The following is a 19,209-nucleotide window of genomic DNA, read 5'->3' as shown; positions in this document are numbered from 1 at the left end:
CACGTGAATATGAAGAAAAATATGGCTGACGGAGCGATAAGGGTTTTTGAATACATTGATCTATACCCTATTACGTTCGCGATATTCAAAATAGATACGTAACGAAGACTTGGTAGGAGTTAGTTCGTCACACATGCTTATGAAACCATCTTGAAGTAAATAACAGGAACAAGAAAACGAAAAAAAAAAACACTGTTGGCGCCCGTATACTGCCTATGACGTTCTTTGTATTCATTGTGCTTAGATATTTGAATAGGTACTCAGAAGAGGACTGAAGAAGAAAAAAATCTGAAATGAATTAAGAAAAATTTCAAAGCAACATGAAATATTCAGGATTTCGAAAAAAACAGCTATTGAATTTCCAGAACATGCTTGCTAACAACACAAACAATTTTCAATGTAAAATATTTATCGGTGTTTGTCAAGTCAATGCGCGCAGCATTGTATACCTATGCGCACCGTACATTTTCGACCTCATGGCAACTACACAACACTAAGTCAGCGCGCTTGCTGGAATACGATACACATTTATAGCAGTCATAACCCGTGTAGGAAAGCATGCGTTCATTTCGTAGTAATTATAGCAATTTAAAGCATCTACATTTGGTAATGAAGTCGGGTTTCAATACAGTTGTCAGAGCGTTTTTCACATTCGTGTTTTTTCGATGCAAGCGTGTGTAAAGTTGACGTAACTAACTAACTAACTAACTAACTAACTAACTAACTAACTAACTAACTAACTAACTAACTAACTAACTAACTAACTAACTAACTAACTAACTAACTAACGAACTAACTAACTAACTAACTAACCAACTAACTAACTAACTAACTGAATAACTAACTAGGTAACTAACTAACTGACTAACTAACTGAATAACTAACTAGCTAAATAACTAACTAAATAACTAACTATCTAACTAATAAACTCACTCACTCTTACTCGCTTTTACTCACTCACTCTCACTCTCTCTCACTCACCCCATCACTCATATGTTTGTTTTTGCCATCACTCAGATTTGAACCGCATCCGCAGGTGTTCAGTTTCCGGTCTAGGCAGATGACGAGAACCTCACTAAGGAATTGCTTTAAGCAATTCAAAGAACGAAAGTGCCCTAGCAACGCAGCGTAATCATCGAGTTACGCGAAAGTACGACGATAACTAGTTATCTCGCACATAGAAATTCATTTGAGCTTAGCACTGCCACGTGGGCTGTTAACTTTCCAGAATTTAAAATAGCCTCTCAACTAGACCGAAATCACAGTACTAATTTTTCTGCTGTTCGATTTTATGCTGCAGTAGTGGCATATATGTTAAACTTCGCAGAATAGGCTGCTCGCACGTCAAGTCACAGCATCGTCACTTGTACAAAGCACGAACCACGCTTAACCTTAAGTGCCCTCTTTGCGCGCCCCACTTCACTTCGAGCGGGCAGCTTTACCAACACTAATCATTCTAGGTCGTGTTGGCTGTTGGTGCAAATGGGTTTGCAGTGGCGCGACGGCGGGTCACTTGGCGTCTTTGGCCCGATTAGCACGAATTTTTCAAGAGGAAGTATTTCGTAAAAAACCTCTTAGCAAACGGCAATTCGATCTTCAGAAAAAGCGAGCTTAACGAATTTGTGTGCCCCAACGCTACGTCCCTAATTGCTGGGCATTCAGGGCTAATCATGGCTGGGCATTCATATATCGTAGTTGAGTGGTTTTCGGAGTCGTGTAGAATATATAGGCTAACTAAAAAATTTTCATGGCTTGAAGGCTGCCGTTAATCCCATAACGAGCAAGCTTTCATTGAAAATCAATAAAACATATTGTTCACCAGACGTACGACGTGTTCTTTCAAATAAGAAAATCGTAGTAGAAAAGCTCAAGTAAGTTCTGTCTTTTTGGTTTACTCTGAAGTACCTCGAAAATGTTTCACAACGACAGTGATTAAAGCTTCATGTTGCTTTAGCACAGCAAGTCTCCGATGTCGATATAATTATATAAAAAGAAACAAGTTCGGCGAAAAAAGCTGTAGTGTTCTCTATTCTTGATTCGGTGTCACAATGCATAGACAATAGCATGGCTCAAAAACAAAACAAAATCATGTTTTCAGCCTGATCAAGAACAAGCTTCTGTAATGGATTGTAGTATTTGACGAGCCACTCGTTACACTATTCGCAATGTCTGACGCCTGATTGTTCCTTTGCTGTTCTAAAATGCTTTATTACTCATATTAACGCATTTTCTTTCCCGACATCAAGGCTACCAGGGCAACTTTGAGACGAATTTCCAAGCACCAGCGTGACTCAGTTGACTAGGCTGGCATGCAGCGGACCTGGTTTGGAGCCTCACTGTGTCGTTGGTATATTTTTATTTACCGAGTTTTTTTTCCCTCTCGATACTGGTTACGGACACCTGCGGCAGCGGACAACTACGGCGCCGCGCGTGACCCGTGTTCTGATCTTGTAACAGCTTTCGCTATAATAATGCGCGACATATATAGTACATAAAGTGCTCTGCTGTAACGCAAGCATATTTAAGCGGCGATCAGGCACGTCAATGGCGCCAGTCACTTAACAGTTCATAGCTTAAACTCTATGAATATCGCAACGTGACGAATGTTATCTGAAAATTATGGGATACTGAAGAATTGATAAGAAATACTTGTATCATACTATGGTATAATACTGCTAATAAAGAAAATTGTAATAGAAGGTGAATAAAGAATATTGTGTTGCACAGCACTGACGAAGCTCACTAAATTAGTCACATCAGCGGCAGATATTTGTGATGAGACTATTGCCGTAAAATACTTTCACCGCTCGAAAAGCCCCAGATGGGTCATGAAAAGGTTCGCAGTTTAGCTCACGGCATCTTCGACGAGACATTCGCCGGTGGCAAAAAAATAAATCCGTGTATCACACCTTCCGCGCAGGTGCAGCTAACTTTCGTATTCGATAACTTCGGGACACATAGTGACGCAGGTTGGACGCAAGTGACACTTGACTGATGCACGTGAAGCTGCTTTCCCGGTTGTGGTGCGGTAAACGTTCACGAATTTTCGGTAAAATGATGCCACCGAAATTCGCTGCAATGGTTACTCTTAAACACGAAACTTCACTATAGCGGAGCATCGTCCATCTCTCTCTTTCAGTCAGCCTCTTTCCACACAAGAATTCCACACAAGCATTAGCAGTCGTCTCTCCCGACTTCGTTATAATGGCCACTCTTGTTATAATGGCCACTCAACTGAACTATTTAATAAACTTGACCTGACTTGACTTGACTTGACTCTCAAACACAAACTTTCGGTATAGCGGAGGTCGGTCACCCCCATCTCACTTCCAAATTTTTTTTCCACACAAAAAAATAACATTAACAGCACGTCACGTGCCGATGTGAGCGTTGACTCACCAGGGTAGTACTTGAGCAGAATGTCCCCGGCCGCGGCGGCAGTGTGGTTATCGGCGGCGTGTCCCGCGCCATCCATCGTGGCACGGATGGGCTCGCAGCGTGCCAGCAGCGTGCCGCCTGCAGCACCACCAGAACCACCGAGGACGACAACACCACCACCGCCACCAGCGCCACCGGTCGGCAAGGTCTCGCTCGCAGGAGCCGGAGACGGGAGAGACGCGCCAGTCTCGGGTCCGACAAACACTGGCACCGTTCCGCGCAAGCACGAGCACTGGCCCGTCAGGGGATCGCAGCGCGCCCCGGCGGGGCAGCCCGGCACGCAGGGGCGAGGGCGGTCCGCGCAGCCAGCGCCTGAAGCCGCAATGGGGAAAAGAAGGGAAAGAGGAGTCGACTTTTACTTCCCACGAAGAAAACCCAAAAGGGGCGCGACTACGGATAAGTTGATTCCTATTACAGGGCGTGGGAAGAGCGCGCGTAACGACAGAGCGTTAGGACAGCGCGTGGTCCGCTGGGTCCCGGTTGTTCGCGTCACGCAGTTAGTAGGTTCTATAACAACTTCTCGCATTACCCAGGTTACGTTATATAAGCCCTACTAGAAGCACACTATTAACGAGAGAATAGAAATGATTAAAGCAGGTAAGCGTAAAAATGGTTCCCCTATCAGCCTGTAACAAGAGACAACTCCTAATTCAACAAGCAGGGAATTTACTCGGCATAAATGGATTGCTGACTGGCTACTCTGCGTGGAGAGGGAGATTGGGGACTGAAAGTGCGGATAGGGAGAAAGAGACAAAAAAGAAAGACAAGATCAGCCTGTGACTAGCGTATAGTGTAATCACTGAGGTATTTGCTCATCAAAAGCTCTCTAAGTGCTGGCCAAACATGCAGTTCATTTTCTCATTAACATGGACGATCCTTTTTTTTCCAACGTGTGCATTTTGTATTTATTTTTATCGTCCATTTCACTCAACTCCAAAAACGCGAATTTTTGTATTTTAGAAGGTTTTTCGCCTGCTCCTGATTAAGGTGAGCCGCACGGAGCTTTACAGTGCTGATTATTCTACATCGATCTCTGTACTAAGCGAAGTCTATGTGTACAGTGTGGCGTACAAGTAATGGTAAATAATTTAAAATAGTTCAAAGACTAATATAAATTCACTAAAAGCGTCAGTGTGTTACGTTTAAATGGGAAGTAGAAATTACACAGAATATATGCGGCATACATCAATGCAAAGCTCTCATAAGCGGTACCATAAGCTCTCATAAGCGGTCATAAGGGGATACCTGCCCACTGCGGAATGCAAGGCAACGTCCGGGCTGATAACGTTGCCAAAGCTGGACATGACACTTCAGCAGAAATCGTCGAGATACCTTTCTCGAGGCAAGACGCAGCAACGCTAGTGTCGGCACACGCCTGGCGCCTCCAGCGATCCCTCTGGACAGACCCAAGCCAACAGTATGGGCCTCTGTACAAGACTGAGCCATCGTGTGGCTTCAGGATGCCGCCAAATCTCAACAGGCAAGATGAAACGTGTTTACACCGCATCCGATTAAACGTTGCGTATAGAACTACTTCAGGAACAAAATCGGTCTGTCCGACTCAGCATTCTGTGCCCAATGTAACGTCGTTGAAGGCATCAATTATGTCCTCTGTGAGTGTACGAAATACGCACCAGAGAGGCAGTCTCTAAAGATGGGCTTAAAAATGCAACAGGACGCAAATTTGGAGTTTAAAAAATGGCAGCATATCCACGGAGTGAATGATGGAGAGTTGGGCGAAGCAATCGTACGTCCATTCGTTCTTGCTTCCGTCCATCCATGCGTCCGTCTGTGTGACCATTCATGCGTCCATCCGCCCGTCCGTGCGTGCGTCTGTTCATGCGTCCGTCCCTGCGTTGGTTCATGCATCCGCCCCTGCGTCCGTTCATGCGTCCATCCATGCATCTGTCTGTGTGTCCGTTCGTCCATCTATTGAACACTCCAAGTACCACCATCTCGCATTTTTTCACCATATATTCCTCATATAGAAGCACCGCCATCCAGTGGACTTTCCAAGGACTAAACGAGAGGAGGCACACGCACACTTTCTTACAGTCTGCGCTTCGTGTCTACTTCCCACGTTTAACCACCTCGAGTTCATGGTATATACTAGTTTACTGTTTTCATGGTACTGCGGCCCAACGCTCGCTAAACCTTTCTAAAACCAAGGTTACGCCCAGCGAGTATAACGTAGCAACCTTTTCCTGTCAGATAGTGCTCAATGTACATGCCAATGGCTGCTAATGGGAAATGAGAGACAGGAGAATTCGGCTTTCATATACATTCTTACGTCTTGCGCTTCGTATCTACTTCCCACCTTTAACCACCTCTAGTTCATTCATGGTATATACTAGTTCATTGTATTCATGGCACTGCGGCTTAACGCTCGCTAAACCTTTCTAAAACTAAGGAGGTTACCCCCAGCGAGTATAACGTAGCAACCATTTCTTGTCAGATAGTGCTCAATGTACATGCCAATGGCTGCTAATGGGGATTGCAGCGTGCGCGTTAACTAAAAGCCGAATGCTCCTGTCTCTCATTCCCCCTTAGCAGCAATTGGCATGTACATTGAGCACTATCTTTTATTGTTCAACACTGCACAGAAGAAATCTCTCACCGGCACCACCTTGGAGGTCAAAGTGTTATACTTGTTACACATATACAATGGCTACGAGGGACTAACGGGTGCTGCTATAAGGAGCTTCGTCCCTAAAAACATTTTGGGCCCATGGCAGAACACCTCCGGTGCGCTAGGCTCAACAAAAGCGCTACTGACGTTCTTACGGGCCACAGGCTTGAACGAAACGTTGTAAATAGTGCAGTGCGTGTGAGTGACTTTATGTGTTAAGTGACCGTTATGCGTGTATGTAACTATGTGTGTTGTGTGTTTATCATTGTACATATCTCTGCCATCACCTGGCAACTGGAGTAGCCTGTCAGGTGAAAAACCAGGCAAACCTCTCCAGCTTCCTATTAAACTATTTCTCTCTCTCTCATAAGCGGTTAGAATAAGGACGTGCTCACGAATAACGCATTGCTGACAAATAACGACGTATTAGAACTACACATAGCTCCGATTTGTTGCAATATTAAAACTTTCACGCCACTTGGATTTTTTTTTCTGCGCGTCTATTATGCGGTTCCAACAACAGTGTAAATTCACTGCATCACTTTTTTTTCCTCCCTAGTTGTGGTGTTCGTGCATTTGCCTTAAGCCGCGACGCCATGGTGCGATCGGTTAAGCCTTTTGCGTCCTTTGCAGTTATAGACTAAACTTCACGTCTATTGCACATTTTGTTATTGTAGGATAAAAAATTATATGTCAAAAAGGTAAAGTAACAAAAATGGCGGCAGATCGTAAGCATTGTGTGAGAATGGTTTCTTTCGAAAGATTCAGCCAGCATATGCAGGATTTTCCTTGGCCTTCAGCCAAGCCGTACGCGGTGGATCGACAATCTCCTTTAAACTCAGTTGTGTGCACATTGTGGGCTCATCTAGCACGTTGACCATACATTAACGTGTGCAGATCAATGTTAAAGGTAGTGTTGACATTCGCATTATAGCTCAGTTACACCTTTTATCGAAACAAAGAGCCCTAACCAAACGTTCTTTCAGGTATTCATGCGTTGACGAGCAACGCTACGCTACAGCTTGCCGAGTCATAGAAGTAGATATAATCGAAAAGCCGATACACAGAACAGTAACCATGATTCGTGCAAGACAAGCAGAACCAGCACAACAGATGATAGGCGTTGATGTAATACATTTACTTACACATTGTACGCCGTGGCTGCTGTCTATCGGGTGCTTGCAGCACGTTTGTCAGCGTTCGGCTGCTACATTAATAACACCGACTATGACAAACGGTATGTAATCCCCTTGTTTAACCGGCGTAAAATGTATTGGGTGAACGTGACATCACCTGCATGTCTATGCATTAAATCTAGCTATATTCGTGGCCACTGCAACAAATAATGATCGTCTGTGTTCTATGTTCTCGGCTTACGTCTACGCTGACAGTGTCCAGTGTATGCAGCAAAAATGACTCAACGAAAAATCTGAAATTAAGGTAAAAAAAGGGGCAAATAAGCTGTATTACTTCTGAAAGAAGCGTCATTTATAGACACGCCGTCGCATACATTTATCATGTGTATTTAGTTTGCGGTTAAGTTTAATATTCGACAAAAGTTGTGGATGTTTTATTGGAAATTGAGGGTCACGTTAGCCACATTCGATACACAAATAGCCGGAACAGTCAAAGACGGATTGCACCGGAGGCAGTGTGATGTACGACGAAATAGTTTGCGTTATCTTGTTGCAAAAGCAGTACGTCAGTGGAACTCGAAACATGTCTTCTAGAGCATGCATTCGGTTGCAAGCAGTAGTAGTAACAGTGGACGTTTATTGCTTGAAAGTGATTGAAAGCTGAGCGGTTCTAAATCAAGGGATCCACTGGCCTTTGCGGATCGCCGAGTCCGAGCAAGTGAGCGAGTCGATTTGTCACGCACGTGTAGACAAGCATCAAGTGAAACCGAAATACGATGATCGCTGCTGCACAAAAAAAAAAAAAAAAAATCACTGAAAGAGGCCAAAAGCGAAAAAAAGAAATCAAGGAGGTTTCGTCCCACTGAAGACGTGGGAGTATACGTTTGTTAGGACAGTCCCGTCTATTTCGTTCGCGCAGTGAGACGAGTGCCACTTTGAGGCCGCGTTAGTGGAGACAATAGGATGTTTTTATGAGATAAAAAGCTTCAAGAGGCGCGCCACCGAGCTTATTAAAAAAAAAACAAAGACAGAAAGCAGTCCTTCTCATATGACAAAAAGTGAACTGAAAACATTGTGCTACAAGCGCTTGTGGAAATTTACACAAATTTTTCCAACCGTCTTTGTTGTTTCATTTCACTTACCCTAATTAAGAACGGAAAATATTACCGAATGACAAGCTGGGAAGGTGCTATGTTATAACAGCTGTGTAACACCCGAATAATTTGACCTAAGGGGAATTATAGGAGTTATCTTTAAGGCACCAGTAGGATATCTTTGAGGCAATGTTTAAGCGTACTTATAGCTAATTTTTCCCATATATTCCTCCAGCTTAATGTATGGTTTCATGCCGTTAAAAATAATGCAATATATATCTTGCCGCAAGAAGCTTGTTCTTGCGTTTTGCGACATAATACAAGGGTTAACTGGTGTCACGCAAATCTACGTAATTAGAAGTAGGGTATTTGTATACGCTAATTATCTGATAAACTTGACAGAAAATAACACACAACCACAAGGGCAGGAAATGGGGGGGGGGGGGGTTGTTGACAAGCGACAACTATATATACGAGATATCTACGCACCCATCGTCTTTATCACTCTTTAGAAAACGAAAATGAAAACAAGAAAATTAAGAAAGAACTTTGTTAAACAGGCCTGATGTTGCACAATGTAGCTAAACTCGTACATTTCATAAGATATTGCCCAGTTTGACACAGTAAACATTGTAGGTGCCCCAGCATGCAATGTAGGTGCACCTACATTGCAGGTGCCCCGCTATAATGTAGGTGCCCCGCTATAACAATGTAGGTGCCCCGCTATAATGTAGGTGCCCCAGCATGCAAGACAAGACACTAGAAAGAATTTGTGGCTGGCCAATAGCCAAGCCTTGGAGCCCCATGTAAAACACATAGTGCATAAGTTGCATTATTTGACTAACCTTGGCCGCTGATTACTTTCTCAATCGCTTTTTCCCGCCATCGCCCTTTGATCATTCCACTAATTTAGTGAAAAAAGGTAACAGCGGTAATCATGACCTTCGCTGCCACGGTGTACCAAATGAAGATCAAATGTGTTCTCTTCTCATAAAAAATTCTGCAGATCCCACGTAGCTGGGAATCGACGTTATGCGAAGCATGCAGAGGGAAGGTGACCATGTTGCAATTTCGTTATTGAGCGACAGTAATGAAGAAACGCTAAAGCACGCACAGACATGTGCGGAAGAGTTGTACAATCTGGCCCCGCCGCGGTGGTCTAGTGGCTAAGGTACTCGGCTGCTGACCCGCAGGTCGCGGGTTCAAATCCCGGCTGCGGTGGCTGCATTTCCGATGGAGGCGGAAATGTCGAGGCCCGTGTGCTCAGATTTGGGTGCACGTTAAAGAACCACAGGTGGTCAAAATTTCCGGAGCCCTCCACTACGGCGTCTCTCATAATCATATGGTGGTTTTGGGACGTTAAACCCCACAAATCAATCAATCAATCAGTTGTACAATCTGATAGAAACAGTTGTTTGCGCTTGCGCAACGATGCCAACTGGAACATGCGTACTAGCAACACCAGAAGCTGATATGAAGCGCTGATGATCGCGAAGATGCTGGCCCCAGACACCACTACATAAATGAACTTCAGCGCATGGAAAATAACCACAATTGACGTTAACGCGACGTGACAGTGGCACCAAAAGAGTACATATGCGATGTTTATAAACTTGGAAAGGCAGGTATTGCAATCACTATTGACCATTCACGAAGATTAGCGTCTATTTGAAAAGTAGTTCCGAGAAGTGGCGCCGCTATGTGGTAAAATGCTTCATTGCCCCGCACAATGCTTGGGTTCGATTCCAGCAATGGGACCCTGACATTTATTCTTTGCATTCGTCCGACCAACGCTACCGATGTCGGGTATTTCTCAACGTTCGCGCGTTAAAATTGGCCATGTGCGTTCTCGTCGTTTCTGGGTAGATATTGAGTTTCAATCGTCTGTGGCACATACCCGCATACCAGCAGCACATACCCACCCGTGGGTATGTGCCACTGTCTGGCGGGAAGTGTTTGACGACGTACGAGATTGGATTGTAACATTATTCATGTGTTGACCAGCGCGTCATATTCGTCAAACCATCTTACTCACCCATGCTGATTTTGGCTCACGCCAAGTAAAGGTGGTGACCACGAGAGCACCCAAAACGTAAACGGCTAGATAGATAGACAGATTGAGACGCTAAAAATTACCGAAGTTTGCTAATAAATGCTTCACATTTAAAATTGTGGCGAAAGGGCACGTAGGAAGGGTGTTTTAGCTCCAGTGACGTGAAACATGGTTAGGAGTGAAGCATGCAGTGTATATAATGGTGTTTCCCACATCAAAGTGTTTGCTTCGCTGCTTGTGTGTTTAGAAAAAGTTGTTAACGATTTAGAGTGAGAGGTACTCTACTATGGGAGAGCATAAAGCCGTCCCGTAGGCCTCAATAGCTTGTGTGTTTAGAGAAATTGGGTAATGATTTAGAGTACTACTATGAAAGAGCATAGAGCCGTCTTGGTTGTTTAGAAAAAAATTATTTACACTATGTACAGAACACAAAGGCATCATACCATTCCAGTAACAGGGCACATACACTTCAGCACATCTATGTATCACGACCAACGTGGTTTAAGAGAATTTTATTTCCGGATATATCTTACATAGCTTATGTGCACACAGAAAATTGGACAATGATGATCAATGCGTATGTACAATGCAAGCTGTTATATACAGCGAAAAGAACTGATTTGCGTATGCAGTGATGTACAATGCAAAAATTGTACAACAAAGACAGAACATTCATGACCATCGAGATGATTAAACTTAAATAAACAGTAAGGCTATATGAACAAACAAGGGGGGAACATAGTTTAAGAGATTTTTATTTTCTGATATACCCTACGCAGCTTATGTGCTCACAGAAAAATGGACAATGGGGATCAATGCGTATGTGTGTGTTTAGAAAAAAAGTTGTTGACGATTTAGAGTACGAGCTACTCTATTATGAGAGAGCATAAAACCGTCCCTTAAACTTGAAACCAGCCTCACCTGAACGAGTCACCAACAAAAGTCTCGTGCGAGTAGTGTTTAGAAAAGAGTGGTTAACGATTTTGAGTACTTAGTACTCTACTATAGTAGTACAATGTGTTAACTTAGGCACTATAATTTTGCAGATGTGTTTCAGAAGTGGCATTTCCATTAGATGACTTTACCGCAGAGATGCACGTTTGTGTATCTGGTTTTACATAAGAAACTTGAGTGCCTCGGTAAATTTTTTCAGGTTAATATGACAGATTGGCTAAGCCAAACATTTCGTTTTAAGCAATAACGACGAACCTTTAACTCATTAAATGCAGAGTATGAAACAATGATGAGTAGTACGATTACCCAATGTTTCTGCTGCAAATCTGTTTGTGATGGACCGCGATGACGACATGACGCACCTATAAGCAAAGACTCCAAGGTCCTTTAACCCTAAAGGTATGCCACATCTGCGAAAGTGTTTGTTAACGCTTGAGAGTGAGTGCTAGCTCAATCGTCTAGTTTTATTACTTTAATATCTTAAAAACAACATAGGCAGCGGCAAAACAAAAGTAATGGGAACAATTACAAACAGACAAGCTCTGAAAAGTCAACCACACGTAAGTTCTAGGCATTAAATATAGGCTTAAGCGGAACGAACACAGGAGGAGAACACGACGGGACGAGTGCCATTTGTTTATACATTCTGCTTAAGCAATGATCAGTCAACACACCCAAACTGCCTTACTTTTAAGTCTAGGCAGCGACCATTCGGTATTTGAAGGAGCAGTGAGACCACCTTTACGGAAATCGCGATTTTTGCGTGAACGCGTATTAATCAGTCCCCTAGCAACAATTAGGCACTAATAATGTGACAGATAGACGAAATTATTGTAATATCAATTAGTATAACCAGTATCGAACCCAATCGAAAACGGCCGCGAAGCCCGCCAATTTTCAGCGCTGCCAAGCGGTCACCTCCCGTGGCCCCGCCCCGTCTCCCAAGAGGGCCGCACGAAATAGTGGCGCGTTCTTGGGTTGACATTTCGTCTGTTCGTCGCGCATGTGTGTAGGCATGTCTACGCCACCACCATCACTGTAGCCAGTTTGATCCTGGTATGGTTCGACCCTCATCCGGTTCGATTCTCTTCTGCGGAGCAGCGATTGAGACCGACGCCGGGCAGAACAGCGACGAGGCAGCTGGAAGCGCACGCCTGGGTAGCGCTAGCTGGTAAGACGTCACGAACATTGAGTGCGTGTCACTTGTTCACGATGACCGTAGATTCAAACTATCACATTCTCGACCATGACTCTACGATAAATCAACCAAAGTGGCACAAAAAAAAACGCTAGATTCACGCAAACACGCTGCATAAAGTGAGTGAAACATAGCAAGTCGTTGGTAGCCAGGTGTCGCCGCCGACGGTACCACATGTAGGTACCGCGACGACAACACTAAAATTGTCGTCGTCAACGCTACTCACTTACCATCACTCGGTTCCAGAGGCGGGACCCTGGAGTGTGCTGAACATGTGAAAATACTCCCGATGTCCTGGCCGGGAACGCGCCAATGAGCCTTGGGCGCTTTTTGCGCTCAAAATAGAACAACTTCTACGCAACGGCCATAATTCGCTAAAAAAAACTTGTGCGTACCGAACAATCGAATGAACACCACATCTCGAGTTTGAAAATTGGTGTCACTGTTCTTTCAATGCTACTCTGACCTTAAAACAGACACGCTGCTACGTAGGGAACTATTCTTGTTACCTTACAGTGAGAACGCAAGTGGTACGCATGACAAATAAAATGTAGGACTTCGAAAGCGTTCAGAAGTGGGTACATTAAATGGCTTCTGGAATTAAAAACCACTTGAAGTGCGAACACGAATGGTCACCGTAAACATAAACGCCGCATATTACGGTCCACCGGTTGTCACGCTCAACGTCAGGTTAGGTGTGTCAAATAGTCGGCGTTCGGATGAACCTAATTAGTTGGGAAGTACTGGAAGCGCAGTCATAAACTCTGCTCGTACCTAATTAAAGTTGGCTTCCCTGCACCTGACTGCATGCGAAGCGTGAGTATACAGGCAACATGGTTCACAGAACTAGAGTATAGTTGCTTCCGCCTGTTTATTCGTTAGGTTAGGGTATAACGTATAAGTAAAAGCAGTCAAAAAGAATGCTGGAACATTGAGTACGCATCAGGAGCTGGCCCAGATTCAAGCAGTTTCGTACATATACTTATAATTCTTTTGTTACATTCGGCATCAATGTTTATAGAGGCGTTACAAACAAGAACAAATCGATCGGATAATTCATAAACTTTGGTACTAATGCTGAAGGATATCCATTAAGATATTAGCGCACGCCAAACAACTATGGTTTTCGAAGGTTAATTGGCTGCTTCTATAGTAAATATTCCATCACTAATTTGGTAATGCAAGCCGTTTCGCAGCTGCTGCAACATACCCACTGTGGAAACGTAATTCTAGTACTATGTCCATGGCAAAGACATTCTCACTCCGATGAATTGAACCATAATGTTTAGTTCCAGAGTTTGACATTTTAGTTGAGGGCTACGCATTTGGACTTATAACACTTTTAACGCTTATTCACTAATGGTTGCTGGTTTTCAAATTAGAATAGTAGCAATCTCTTGTTACCGAGAGTACGATACTATTACATGACATTTATCTTTGCATTTACTACTTGATTTGCTTTCCACGTTCACATTTGCCAGATTAGGACCTCAAGCTGAAAAGACTTCTGCAAAATTCAGTTTGTCCATCAATGACATGAAAATTAAGGCACTCTTTCTCATAGAAACTTGCGTCATAAAAATATATATTACTCTAGCATTGGTGAAAAACATATTTTTGCGAAGAAGGCATTCATAAAGAATTATAACTATTGTGAAGTATGCAGCAGATTAAATTATCATAAGATTCAGCTTTCCAGCTGATGAGTGATGCTACTCATTTTCGTAATCCTACTTTACGTTTATTAAACTGAGTTTCGAACGCGAAAGCGTTTGTTGGCGAGGTTAGAGAATGTGTGAACCGAGGTGGCGTCCGCAAAAGTCGTGTAGAGAGAGCCCGTGATCTCTCCCACGGAAGTGACACTGGTACTAATAACTGCCTCAGCAACCACCAGCACTCGTAGCGTAGGAGAGTACAGTCTCCCTGGAAGACCTTGCAGCAGCCCTTCGTAACAACAACATAGCCAAAGAAACGATGTCACGTTCTCACCTCATAAGAAAGTGCTTGGAGATGCTCTGAACAGTTTTTTCATCACTGATATAGTTTACTGACATAAGTCTAATGCAAGCTGAGTTTCGCGAAGTCTAGGCGTGTACATGATCCTGAATGTTCTTCGAGATAATCTTTTGTACGCTGCTGTCGCCGCAGGTTCTAGGACAAGTCATTATTCGACGTTTTAGGGGCGAAACTCGTTATAGCGGCACCCGTTCGTCCCCCGTAGTATGTAACAAGTGTAACATTTTGACCTCCAAGGTGGTGCCGGTGAGAGACTTCTTCTGCGCGTTGTTGAACAATAAAAAATAGTGCTTAATGTACATGTCAATGGCTGCTAATGGGGAATGAGAGACAGGAGCATACGGCATTTAGTTAACGTGCAGGCTGCAATCACCATTAGCAGCCATTGGCATGTACATTGAGCACTATCTGACAAGAAAGGGTTGCTACGTTATACTCGCTGGGTGTAACCTCCTTAGCTTTAGAAAGGTTTAGCGAGCGTTGAGCCGCAGTGCCATGAATACAATGAACTTGTATATACCATGAATGAACTCGAGGTGGTTAAAAATGGGAAGTAGATACGAAACGCAAGCCGTAAGAAAGTAAAAGCCGAATTCTCCGCCTCTCATTTCCCATTAGCAACCATTGGCATGTACATTGAGCACTATCTGACTGAAAAAGTTTGCTACGTCATACTCGCTGGGCGTAACCTCCTTGGTTTTCGAAAGGTTTAGCGAGTGCCAGTGCCATGAATACAGTGAACTAGTATATACCATGAACTCGAGGTGGTTAAAGGTGGGAAGTGGACCCGAAGCGCAAGCTGCAAGAAAGTGTGCGTGTGCCACCTCTCGTTTCGCCCTTTGAATGTACGCTGGATAGAGGTGCTTCTATATGGGGAATATATGATGAAAAGATGCGAGATGGTGGTACTTGGAGTGTTGAATAGATGGACGAACGGACACATAGACAGATGCATGGATGGACGCATGAATTGACGCGGGGGCGGCTGCATGGACGAACACAGGAACGGACGCACGAACAGACGCACGCACGGACGGGCTGATGGACGCATGGACGGTCACACTGATGGACGCATGGACGGACGGAAGCAAGAACGAATGAACGGACGAATTCTTCGCCCCACTCTCCATCATTCACTCCGTGGATATGCTGCCATTTTTAGGGGCGAAGCTCCTTAGGGCGTGGGCTGTGCGTCCCCTGTAGCCTGTATGTAGCCACCTCTAGTTTAGTTCCTGCAGTGTTCACTAGATGGCGGTACCATCCCCTGTATGTAGCCACCTCTAGTTTAGTTCTTGCAGTGTTCACTAGATGGCGGTACCGTCTCCTGTATGTAGCCACCTCTCGTTTAGTTCTTGTAGTGTTTACTAGATGGTGGTACTTGTAGCTGATGATGAAAAGATGCAAGATGTTATAAACTAGAAAGCGGTACTTGTAGTTGATGAAAGACGCGAGATCTTATAAAATAGGAATGATGTCACATATGGCGCGTGTCATTGGTTGAAGGCAATCGTTCGATTTAGTGCGGCGACGTACGCTAGGGGGAGCGATGTAATAAAATTGAGTGGGCAAAATGTACAGAGGATTCATGGTTTACCAGGTTTACCTCCGGAGCTTCGCCCACTCATCATCATTCACTTCGTGGATATGGCGGAATTTTTTTTATCCGAATACCTCGGTAGTTGGAAAATGAAATGTTACCTTGATGTTCCCTGAACAATACCAAATACCTTGCTATTTGAATAAAAATAAATGAATATTAGAATTCCTTCAGAATGTTGAACATTTCCGTCAGTATACACGTCCATTCATCATCAAAAGCTTAGACATTTCGATGTTCGAAAAATTGTTTGATTTTTCCTAAATTTCTTAACGCCTTCGATCGCACTGTATGAGACATTTTGTTAGCGTGTTTCAGAACAGGCCAGTAAACTACATCCAAGGCTGCTTTCCGAAACATCGGCAATGTTAAGCTTATTCTTGTATCTCTTGGTCACTAAGTTTTCGACACCGACTGCACATTCGTCTACATCGCAGCGAATAAGGTAGGTGATAGCGGCGGCTGTCAACCGCCGAGCAGTAAATCACCTCAAGGCCACGTTATCGGGTGCAACTGCGTCTCGACTTATCGTCGAAGTACGCGTGCGTGGGATACCGGAATTCCGAATCACGCATAACTCGTGCAAGCGTGATACGGCCGATAGCCGGCAATCACACTAAGAGGGGAGCGCACTTGACCACACAACTGTGTGGGTGGCACAAAAGGACGAGAATACGCTCGCAAAAAGGAAAAAGAAATAGAGAAGATAAAAATAGCGAGCTAGTGCTGGAGCTTCTTGCTAGGAGGCTCAGTGACCCGTTGAACTTGCGCTCCGCAGCCAAGAACAATAGAGCCTCGGAACAAAGAAAGTTGTGGGAGCCAGGCTATCAAAAAAACAAAACAAAAAAAAACAGCCACCGTATATGGCGGCGAGCTTATCGCTTTTACTGCTAAAGACCCACTGCTAGATGCACGATTTGTTTTTGTCGCTCGTCACGGATACTGCGCGCGCGTGTGCCTGAAATGGCGGTGGAGAGGAGGCGTTGATATGCTTTCGCTTTGTTTCGCTCCCTAAGCTGGAGACAAAGTTTCCTCTTTTTTTTTTTTTTTTTTTTTTTGTCGGCAAGCCGAGCACTCTCATAAAGCGCTGACTGAACCAGGCGTCTCAGCGGGGCAGCCTAGTCTCCTGGCAGCGCGCAATGAGCCGCGAACTCTTTGGATGCGTCTTTGGATATGGCCTTGGACATAGACAGCGTCATGCAATAGTCGCGAGCGCCACTCGCGTCCAGTCCAGTGGAAAAAAGGAGCTGCCAGTGTTTCCCATAGAACTTGCGCATTCGTTTTTTTCGCCGCATAAGGCGGTCAACGCTCTGCGTCGTTGTTTGCACTAGAGACGTGAAGCCGTAAAACAATATTTCTTTTGAGAGACCGGAGCGTAAAAAGAACAAGCTTGCGGCTGCTTCTGTGCGCGATGTTTTTTTTTAAATGCGAAGAATTTCTTAGCGAACTTCGGCGACTTTGAGCGTATCTATCTATCTATCTATCTATCTATCTATCTATCTATCTATCTATCTATCTATCTATCTATCTATCTATCTATCTATCTATCTATCTATCTATCTATCTATCTATCTATCTATCTATCTATCTATCTATCTATCTATCTATCTGTCTGTCTGTCTGTCTGTCTGTCTGTCTGTCTGTCTGTCTGTCTGTCTGTCTGTCTGTCTGTCTGTCTGTCTGTCTGTCTGTCTGTCTATCTATCTATCTATCTATCTATCTATCTATCTATCTATCTATCTATCTATCTATCTATCTATCTATCTATCTATCTATCTATCTATCTATCTATCTATCTGTCTGTCTGTCTGTCTGTCTGTCTGTCTGTCTGTCTGTCTGTCTGTCTGTCTATCTATCTATCTATCTATCTATCTATCTATCTATCTATCTATCTATCTATCTATCTATCTATCTATCTATCTATCTATCTATCTATCTATCTATCTATCTATCTATCTATCTATCTATCTATCTATCTAGCCAACTACGACTTTTAGCTCTCCTGGCTGTTTCGATAATGGTATCGGTACCACACTTGATATGGCATAACATGTCTGTATGGAGAACATATATGACTAGTCATAACATGTAAATCATGATATGTATGTCATGAATGTCATGATTTACCTTTCATGTTCCTGCTGCTCTTGCGGTGGTTTCGTTCACATGACATGCTTCAGAACTGGTATGATATGACATGATTGCATGGCGAACACCAGCAACAGACCCTAACATAAAATCATGACATGCGTGTCATGTAACAACATGACTGCATGCCACGCTCATGATGCGCTCGTGGCTGTTTCGCTAGAGTCAAAAATACCAAATTTGTATTACGGTACGTGAATGGATGACAAAGGTATGGGACTGGTGCAAACATGATAATCATGAGATGCGTGTCATGTAACAGCATGACTTCATGCCACGCTAATGATGCGCTGGCGGCCATTTCGCTAGCGTCGCATATACCAAATTTGGTATTACGGGACGTGAATGAATTATGTAGGTATGATAATAGTGCGAACATTATAAACATTAGATGCTTGTCATGTAGCAACATGACTGCATGCTACCCTCATGATGCGCTCGTGGCCGTTTCACTAGCTTCACATGTACCAAACTCGGTATTACGAGACGCAAACGGATGACATAGGTAAATGACACATCCAAACATGATAACGACGACATGCGTGTCATGTAAAAACATGACTACATGCCACACTCATGATGTGCTCGCGGCCGTTTCGCTCGCTTCATATATGTCATATTTAGTATTACGTGACTCCAATGGATGACGAAGGTATGTGACTGGTGAAAACGTGATAATCATGGGATGTGTGTCATGCGAAAACATGACTACATGACACAGTCAAGGTACCAATACATTTCGACGTCATGCAGTGCGCATGCTCGCTGGCATTCCTTTCGTCGCGTCGCACCGGCGTGGCCACGTCAGGCGCCGGTCTTGCCATATATTACCAGGCACGCGCCTCACTGCGTTGCTTCGACGCATGCGCGTTTTAGTGCGTCCGGCGTACCTCAATCACGAAAAGAGGCAGACGCAATGTTGTCTGGGTAACGCATCGGCGCGAAA

The 19,209-nt window shown here is 44.0% G+C and overlaps 1 protein-coding gene across 3 annotated transcripts in view; it reads right to left on the bottom strand.

Moving 5' to 3' along the window:
* Nucleotides 1-19,209, bottom strand: part of LOC119171577 (thrombospondin type-1 domain-containing protein 7A) — a 239,769-nt gene that overhangs the window by 98,711 nt on the left and 121,849 nt on the right. For 2 of the 3 annotated variants that reach the window (XM_075885160.1, XM_075885158.1), the window contains exon 26: nt 3,400-3,750. The exons of the other annotated variant lie outside the window; for it this stretch is intronic. In XM_075885160.1, the coding sequence (XP_075741275.1) occupies nt 3,400-3,750 (351 nt within the window). The remainder of the gene's footprint in view (nt 1-3,399; nt 3,751-19,209) is intronic. 3 annotated transcript variants of the gene reach the window in all.

This window comes from Rhipicephalus microplus, unplaced genomic scaffold (genome assembly GCF_043290135.1).
Source record: "Rhipicephalus microplus isolate Deutch F79 unplaced genomic scaffold, USDA_Rmic scaffold_74, whole genome shotgun sequence".
Lineage (NCBI taxonomy): Eukaryota > Metazoa > Arthropoda > Arachnida > Ixodida > Ixodidae > Rhipicephalus > Rhipicephalus microplus.
The sequence above is the reverse complement of the archived record's forward strand: the minus strand, read 5'-3'. Positions and strand labels throughout refer to the sequence as shown.